Raw genomic sequence first — 9,851 nt, 5'->3', positions numbered from 1 at the left:
CCACTAATCAAATATTTCACAGTAACAAATCTGAAGAACAAAGTACTAGTAGTAATTATAAATAAAAGCAGAAGTCTCCATAATGGAATCTTCAGGTTTAAGTACACTTTTGCCTTTGAAGTGGAAAAAAAAATGATAATGTCATTTAACATTCACATAACTTTAAAACATAAAAAAAAAAAAAGTGTTAGATTTGTGTCCAACTCCCAAATTAGCTAAAAATGAATGCATTGGTTGTTTTTAAATAATCAGTGTACCACGACAAAACAAATTAATTGTTCATGCATCTTTAAAAGTGCAATACTTTTACATAAGGTCTATACACTTAACTATACGAGAAGCATAATGTTTAATTAAACTGAATAGACTCTAAAATTTTAATTGATTAGATGCCTACAGACAATAACTGAACATGTCCAACACAGCTTACATTATAAATTTAGCCCTTACTATATACTTAAGTGTTGCCAGGTCCCGTATACAGAAGGCAATCCTGTGACAAAGCACAAGAGAAATTGGGACTCTTGTGAACAGAGTACCATTTTAAAATGGCAGCTTTACAGCTGGCTCAGAAACCACATCTGTCAACAGTATGTCAAAATATTTAATTACATTGACAACAGTGACTAGTACAAGACTGAGGCTGAAGCCTTTAGGGTGTTACATTTTCATGTATAACTCCTGCTTGGTTAAGGAGATACACCGCATGTAGGTACTGAAGTGGAGATGTTTACACAACGGCTGACTCAACTAGATGACTTCTCAGCACCTAGATAAAGGACATCTCTATCCAATAATGGGCGGATTTGTTACTGAAGTCTCCTAAATCAACCAAAGCCAACTTATGAGCCAGTCTTACAGCCATATTAACTAGAATATTTAGTTGTATCAACAGCACAGAGACACTAGTAGCACTGTTGACTGTACCATATTTATCTCACATCTAATTTACTAGTTGACTTTTTGGCACAGACTGACAATTTGAGACCCATAAGCTTTCTCATGTCTACAAAATATATTAAGCAAAAGGACTATTTTGAAGAGCAAAACAAAAAAATATAAAAAAAAAACTTTTTTTACATTGTGCCAGGATTCAGGAACCTGCATGCTTGAAAATTGTCCGATTAATCAAGGATTTGGAGAGGCTGAGATCAGAGTGCCAGGTTATGCTACAAGGTACTAAGTCTTTCTGGTGGGTCCAAGAAGGAGGGAAAGGAGTGTGTATAGGAAGAGTGCCACCCAGTACATCCACACACAAACCCTCCCAAACCACAAGCTCACTGTCCACCTCTCAGTAGAGTGATACCAAATATGCAAAAGTGGCATCAGTAATGAAAAGTAGATGAGGTCAGTCAACAAGGTGAATTACAGTCTCTCTTTTTCTATACCAGGTTGTATTCTTTCAGGTTTAGTTGAAGGATGGTGTCTTTCACTGCTGCAAAAACAAATCGAATGTTCTCCGTGTCTGCCCAGAAAAATAAAAAAGCCCATGAGTATAACCTTGGAATTTAAACAAAGTATTCATTTAAAAAAACACAACCACCCTAATGCTTTCTTATAGATGAATTATCATTCTGAAGTTCCATTCCATTAACTTAGCATCAAAATTTAAGATAACTCAAATACAAATTTTCACTACTGTTGATCAACTTTCACATATCACAAATAAAAAACAGGTAAAAAAAAACAAAAATGAACCAAAAAACCTTTGTCCAAAAATATATCAGAACGTTAATGTTTTTTTATTTTATTTATTGTTCAGTAAAACTGCATAGTTACATAATGTTTACTAGCAATATTATTAAAAAGGAAAAAAAAAGACAGAATAACACTTTAAATTTTGTTCTCTTATTCTTTTATAATGAATATATAAAAGCTGTCATTCACTAGTTTTTATATGAACATTTATTTAACACGTTCTTCCTTTGCCACAAACTTTATCTACTGATAGTACATATACTGATTTCCTTTTGAACATTTACTTTCTTCCTGTAAACGCTGCATCACACAACTGATTATTATTTAATGCAAGTTTCGTTACGGATAGTTGCCCACTTTAACTACAGAAATTTCATTCATTCTTTTCAAATTAATTATTAAATGACTGATATAATATTAACTTTAATTCTTAATGATAATGACTAGTTATTTTGCTTCAAATAATTTGACACGCCACAAGCTTTTCTGAATAATGTCCCGCTTCTTGGAATTGACAACTGCTATATGATCATTTCAAGACCCTACCATATTCTTAGTTTATAAAAAACACATTATTAAGATCAAGAAATATTTGATTAGTTTTATTACTTGTAAACAACTAAGTTAATGTTTCATCCTAGGAACTTGTTAGTACTAGAAAAACATACAATCAACTGATTGTTATCTTTGGCATAACATCATAATAGTAAAGAGCTAACTTCAAAAACTTGCAAATGCAACTTTCTCACAAAAATACTTGTAAATCCAATAAATATTTTTTTTACTTTCAGCAAATTATAAATATTTAGGACATGCATGTATCAAGGTAAGTAGTATTTGATGACAAATTGAAAATAAATTATATATACATATTGAAACTAGAAACACGTAATTTGCAAACAAAATAATCAATCACATGAACAGTTAACCAATAAAAACCAAAAAGTACAACTCTTGTAAAAGAAACTACACATGCATCAATTTCTCTACAGTAAAATAATATAAATGTGTTTCAGTGAGTACAATATTGAAAAGGATCCCAACAAGCACAAACTACTGGATCCGACACATCTGCAACACTTCTTACTGTCATCACATCAGGCAAGGTTGTATTCTTTCAGGTTGTTCTGCAGTATAGTATCCTTCACAGCACAGAAGACCAGTTTAATGTTTTCGGTATCTACATGCACAGGTGTTATTATACATGCAAGCAGAAAGACACAAGAAAACAGAAGAAACTGTTAGTGACAGAGCCAGTGCGACTTTTATAAAAATGACAGAATAAGTAACATGCTAAGTAGTCACACGCACACTGTTGACACATACCAACAAACATTAAAAAGACCATACACAAACACATAAAAAAAAAGGGAGAGATAAGAAATGCAAAATTAAAAATATTGTAATTTAAGTTAAAAAGATAGTTCATATCATCCACAGATAATGTCACAAATACATTTTAAATCTCACAAAAAGCTAGTAAAAACTATTGAAAGAAGACTTAAAAAAAAAGAGGTTCTAAAGCTGGCAGACTTACTCTACATAGTGATGGCAAACAAATAAGCATGCACATGGGGTCAGATGCTCAAGTCTGCCATTGCCAAACCTCCACATCTACTTATCACAAGCACAGGTAGCTTGTTCCTACCTGTTGCACAAGTGAAATGTGAATAGATGATTTTTTCACTGTCTGGGTTGAGGTCCACAAACATTTTGAGGATGAACTCCCTAGCGTGAATGGCATCTTTCTTTGGCCCTAGAGAAGCAGAGGGGAGAGGAAGAGGTGCTTCAGTGAGTATCAAAAGGCACTAAGAGTTCAATGTCTGTGGAGGTTTGGAGGCAGAAGACGGCCTCTTGTGGACCTTTTACACAACATCCACCAACAAATAGTTTCGTTAGTGGGTTGTCAAAGGTTGCCAATAACAGCACTAAAGCACCTTGGTAACTACACAGCACTCAAAGAAGACAGGAAAAACGCAAGGTTAAGAAATATAACTTTGAGAAAAGTAGCAATGGGAATGTCATTTTTGCGCTATCTATAGGCAAGGGCTCCTTATTTTAAATGCACTTGTCTGCTCGCTAAACTAACCTGTGGCACAAGTGAAGTGAGAGTAAATCATACGATCTGGGTCAGGATTCTGAGCCAGATAAATCTTTAGGATGAACTCACGGGCTGCAATGTGGTCCTGGTTGGGGCCTATAACAATTAATTCCAAAATTAGTTCTCTACAACTTTTCTTTGTGAGAAAATGTGGAATCATATTTGAGTTGAAAAACAAATAAACGTATCATTTGTCTTTTAGAATGACATAATAAAAAAGAAAAACTTGTTTTGGACATTTAGATCTATATCTGGCATGTATAAATCCTATAAAAACACCGATGAATTACCTGTTGTAGCAATCTTTTTTCAAAGATAAAACAATGTAAAAAAAATCAGGATCATCAAAATTTAAAGTGTCCTCTTCTGATTTATATCAATGGAAAACATCATTAAAAAAAGGGTTAATAACTGTAAGAAAGATGAGGCTTTATACTTTACCCATGATTATACTCGTGTATCAGTAAGTACAACTTGAATGTTAAATTGAAAACAAATTAATGAAACTTAGTTCCTAGAAAATGTTAATTATTTAAAGATGATGTACAAAATTAACTATTTACTGTTGTACATGTCTTGCCGGCTTTTGTAACCCCTTGATTAGTTAAGAGGAATATACATTCTGTTTCTTATAAACTGAATATCACACAGAATTCTAGTGTCTGAATTACTGGTCTATAAATTTTTCTAGCATAACTGGCTTTAAATCGGACACGATTCTCTAATCGTAAATTATAAGAACATGGTAAGATTCCACCAGGTTTTCATAAAGGGTTTCCTAAGAAACAAAAAAAGTTATAGATTCATTTCTATAAATATTATTAAAGCAATTTACTCTTGGAGCAAACATAATAAAAAGTAGGCAAATTGTCATTTTGCTAGAAGAGAAGTACATACTATTTATTTACACTGAAATCTATTATCTGAAAAAAAAGACTAAAATGACCATGTTTCTGTTGTGAATCTTGGGAAAGTTAAAAATTTCTGAACATATTTTAAACTTTGAAGAAACTTTGGAACCTGAAAATGCTTCAAAAGAAATGTCATACTTTATTAGCTTTTAGGTTATATGTATTTTTTGTTTTTTTAATATTTCGAAGAAATACTGAAAACAAACTTATAGCAACTGAAAAGAAAAATCCTACATCTTTTGAGTTTTGTAATTAATTTTTCTGTAATAATAATTTCATCGGTATCCCAGTTAAAATATTGTTATGAATAATAATAATTACTGAACAATTACAAAATTAGCTAAAATTTAGCTAATTAGTTAATAAAAAATTAAATTTGTACTAAGTTAACATAGTTGTCTTGGCCAATAAGTCTGTATTCAAAGTACCAAAAAAATCATTCTTTCAACAATGAGGGTCTTCTTTGGTGAAATTTCGCTTATCAACCAACCAGTGTGAACCTTGCAATCTTCGTTACTGCCTTTCCCAGTGCTGTTATACTGCATATTAAACCTGACTGAGAATTGTTACTGAAAATATGTATATATATATTATAGCAATAATTATTGTGCCCGTTTTTAAAGTGAAACAACAGAATTTGAACTTACAATATTGACTGGATGTTTATAGAAAAAATAAATTCATTAATACTTCATCTTTCTTGGTCTACAAAGTTGCAATGTGTATTAAGTAAGTTTTTAATTCCACACTTTGAGAAACAATAAATCTTTACAAACGGCCTATAAATCATTACTTGTTAAGTTCTTATTACTGAACATCATCTAAATAATTTTACAGTCAAATGGTGCATCTACATGAAAAGCATCCAAATTTAATTTTTTTAACACAAATTTAAAAAATGCATTGTCAAATATTTTTTTATTTCAAGTTAAATATTTCAGCTTCTTACAATTCTTACTTTATTTAAAACAAAAGGAAAAACAGTCTTAAGCATACAGATTATTATTATTTAAACATATTTTATTATTCATGCTTTACTTTGAATATTTTTGTGGGTTAAAGAATTTTGAAACCAAGTACAAAATTACATTTTCTCTAATTCACACATGTAAAATTTGAAAGTTTTGAAATTTGTATCAAAAACAAAAAAGTCTTTGTATGCTAATTTGAAAAAGATAAAAAAAATTTTTTTTTGCTTAATGTAGATGAACATTAAGTGAGGAATAAACTTGTGAAACGAAAAACATTTTCTCAACCTACCATCATATTCTGGAAAATAATCCACAAGATGTGAATACATGATTTTCTCTTCTAACAAATCCTTTTTGTTTAGGAAAAGAATAACAGATGAATTTTGAAACCATGGATATGTAATAATAGTCTTGAACAATGCTTTACTTTCTTCCATACGATTCTGTTAACGAAGAAAAATTTCCGTAAGTTACATACAAGTAAAAAAAAAATTCCTTGCTTCTTTCCTCTATAGGGTTCAAGATCCTTCCTACTTATTTTTTTTTGTATCATTTTACGAGTTTCAGCATCTGGTAAGGAAAGTTTTAACATCTATGACTTTAAACAGTAATTAAATTTCTAAGTAATTAGTCCATTACAATTTTACTGAACTGCATCAAACAAATCTGGTTTAAATGATTTATTCAGTACTTTTATATAACTCTATGGTACCTAAAAAGTATACCTAAATCCTGCAAGAACAGTGAAGGCAATGAAATCTGGGAATGTTTTGTTAAAGCTTGAGATAAATTTAATATGAAATCTAGTATATAATGCCATCTCTAGCAAAGTATGAAATAAAAATAATAACTGCCATTAAGTGAAATATCTTATATGTAACTGCTTTGGTAAAAAATGTACATTTCTGCTTAATAAGAAAGGGGAAGGGTAAATGTTTCTTACCTCATTATCTGACTCGAACAGAATTTGATCATATTCACTTAAGGCGACTAAGAAAATTATAGATGTGACATTTTCAAAACAGTGAATCCATTTTCTTCGCTCTGATCTCTGTCCTCCAACATCTACCATTCTAAAATATAAATAATATATTGCTATATAAAGAAATGTACAAAAGTGTACTGAAGTTTTTTTTATCACAACACATATCTATGGTCTCATGTGAGAAGTATAAGAGCATCATTAAATTTTTGAAATATTACATTACGTTGCATGAAATGGGACGTACATGAAAACATTTTAACACACTGAAAACAACTTGGCCAAATATTTAAGAATATAATATTTTTATAATTAAAAATCTCATCATTTTTGCATCATATATCTTTAAAGAAATGCCAGATCATTAAACTTGTAACAACACAGGAATTGTGGAACACAATACGTCAAGTTTCTGGCAGGTGATCACTCAACAAAGCACTGAATATTTGTATGTTCTGTGCACACGAGTTGTGAGCTTGTTAGATGCTTTTTTCTTAAATCAAATGTCATTAGAAAGTACTCACCTATACACATGGAGATACACTTAACACTTTTTCAAGGGGTTCGTATATTTTACATAAACTTGTAACCATGAAGATATACATGTATTATAACTCTGAAAATACTAATGTAGCTACACATAATTTGGCAAGCTTTCAGTAAACATTACAAGTCTTTTGTGTAGACACACACACACACACAAAAAAAAATTAAAATTTTAATTAAGTATTTTTTACCAAAAATTTGTCCATTAACATTTGGTGTCAGTGTTAACTGCTCCGAGTGCAAAGTGATTTTCATGTTAAGATTAAAAATACCTTTCTTCATTTGAAATTTAATTTGCATAATCTCTAAAACATCCTATATAAATATCACACATTTTTTTCAGAAAACCTTATATTTTATCTGTTAATACAGATTTGGCCCGACCTCGTTAACTACCATATAAAAATAGGAAATATTCAAAATGTCAGAAAAACACGTATGTTCAAGAAGTCTTAGTATATGCTAAAAATCCTATAATCTGAGCACTTTGAAAGGTGGACCTCTCTTATTCAGAATTAAACTGGGAATTAGGAAATAAATGTAAATTATCCTTTCTCCTTTCTAGAATGACTGCAAATTGTAACAGGAAACCACACTTGTTTATCTTAAATAGCTTAGAGCTCGTAACAGTATATATCTATTTATACTTCATTCTATTGTTTTATTGACTTTTGAAAACCATGCCTAATTAATAATACTGTTACACAAGTTGTAAATCACTTGGTAAACATACAGCTCACTTTGCAGTATCGAATTACATAACATACGAGCTGTTCTCAGGCATACCTTATGAAGAATTTTTATTATTATTTTCCTCATCTAACCTAACAAGTTCCTAATTTTTACATTTTAGTTACTTTTATAATAATAAATAAAGAATACACATGAAAAACAAGAAAGATAGTACTTAACCGGGCCTTTTTTTTCTTTTTTTTTGGTTTTGCAGTCAACTGTCAATGAAACTTAAGCCTTTTTTTTATATGAATGGTACTACTACATTAAAGAATTTTTTTATCTAATTAAATAATGCACACAGAACAACAACACACAAAAAACAACTTTCTATAACTATCATACTTTTCATGGCTATTTAGCTATGAAAACTTTTTAATTCTGTAAGAACAAATTTGAAACTGAATGATAAAACAGACAATGCCTTGTACAAAACACAATGTAATATAATACATCATTTAATTGATTAAAACCTTGACTTTTTATTGGTTATACATAATATATTATAAAACACTGGAGAAAACTATTGGCAATTTGTGAAAGAGAGGACATGACAGGTGGGTGTGGCAAGTGGTCTGATTTTATAGCTTAAGGCTCTGTATACAAATAAGATTGAAGGTTATAAAAATTATGCTTTGCCTGAGTAATATGTATATTATAACAAGTAACTTATGTTAAATTCTGTACTTCTTGGAGGGGTGGTAAATAAGTTAGGGTAGGGGAAGATCTAAGAGAAAATGCCACAATTCTCATACAAGGGGTGATTATTATTTTTAGATAATGTTTTCTTATAAAATTAAGAACTTAAAACTTATATATATGGTGAAAATTAGATTTATTAACTATATTTTGATAAGGTGTTTAATTAAATTTTGAATTCAACTTTGTAAAAGGTTGTGACGTGTGCACTTTTTCCTACCTGACAAGAAAGGGCTAAATTTCCATCTCACATACTGTATCAGGATATAGGCATGTAAATTTCTACACACATAATGAATACGTAATTTCCAGAAAATTATCTTTAAATTAAAAAGACCTGTAATTGTAACCAGTGACTTTAAAATACAACTTACTTTAGTCTGTGGAAACACACAAAACAAATCTTTGTGGTTAATTTAAAACTGTTTTAAAAGTTTTGTTACATTACACTCAACAATGTAGAACATCATGTAATGTATATCAATTAACCATGTATTGATATAAATTTATTGATGCAACATGACAACTGTTGTACTTTTTTCTGCTTACGATAGAAAACAAATTATCATATATAGATATTTCTTGTAAGAGAAAATTAAAACAATCACTATGTTTAAACTGGTAAAGACAATGTGATGTATTATGGGTAACTGGTTACTGAAAATTATTATTTCTTTCTGTGTTAATTTTTAACCATATTACATAACTTTTACTTTTCAACTAACACTACATTTGACTACCAAATTGTTGTCATCTTCAGATGTGTGTACTCCTGAGAATGACTGTTAGTAGACTTTGGACCCGAGTCCTCAGGAACTGTAAACGGGAGTGATATCCACTAGATTGGAGTTGTTGCTTATTTAATGATGGTTTCAGATGTTGCTTTTCAGTGGTGGTAGGAAGTTGTGCTAATTTCAGTGTTTCGTTTGCTAACAGGGTTCTAGGCTAAATAAATATAGAAGACCAACTCCCCCCCTCCCCATTTCACCTTCTTAACATATGCGTCAGTTGACCAAGTCACAAGAAAATTAACAAGTAATTATTTAACTATCCTTAGGATATTATACTCTGTAGCTGAACATTAATGAAATAGTAAATAAAAAGGATAAAATAACTTAAACATATAATAATTAATCTCTACATTAAAGGTCTTGCAGAGTGTGCTCAGCGAAATCTGTAGCCAAAACACCCTAACTGATACATAACCTTTC

General features: G+C 30.4%; 1 protein-coding gene across 3 annotated transcripts in view; it reads right to left on the bottom strand.

Annotated features, from left to right (window-relative positions):
- Positions 1-450: 450 nt before the first annotated feature.
- Positions 451-9,851, bottom strand: part of LOC106462701 (guanine nucleotide-binding protein G(q) subunit alpha) — a 29,226-nt gene continuing 19,825 nt past the window's right edge. The window contains exons 5-8 of one of the 3 annotated variants that reach the window (XM_022390022.1): positions 6,625-6,754; positions 5,971-6,124; positions 3,347-3,454; positions 451-1,465 (exon numbers count right to left, since the gene is read on the bottom strand). In XM_022390022.1, the coding sequence (XP_022245730.1) occupies positions 1,383-1,465; positions 3,347-3,454; positions 5,971-6,124; positions 6,625-6,754 (475 nt within the window). In that variant the 3' untranslated portion in view covers positions 451-1,382. The other 2 variants (XM_022390021.1, XM_013922645.2) reach the window with 2 other exon arrangements.

This window comes from Limulus polyphemus, unplaced genomic scaffold, assembly GCF_000517525.1.
Source record: "Limulus polyphemus unplaced genomic scaffold, Limulus_polyphemus-2.1.2 Scaffold1228, whole genome shotgun sequence".
Classification (NCBI taxonomy): domain Eukaryota; kingdom Metazoa; phylum Arthropoda; class Merostomata; order Xiphosura; family Limulidae; genus Limulus; species Limulus polyphemus.
The sequence above is the reverse complement of the archived record's forward strand: the minus strand, read 5'-3'. Positions and strand labels throughout refer to the sequence as shown.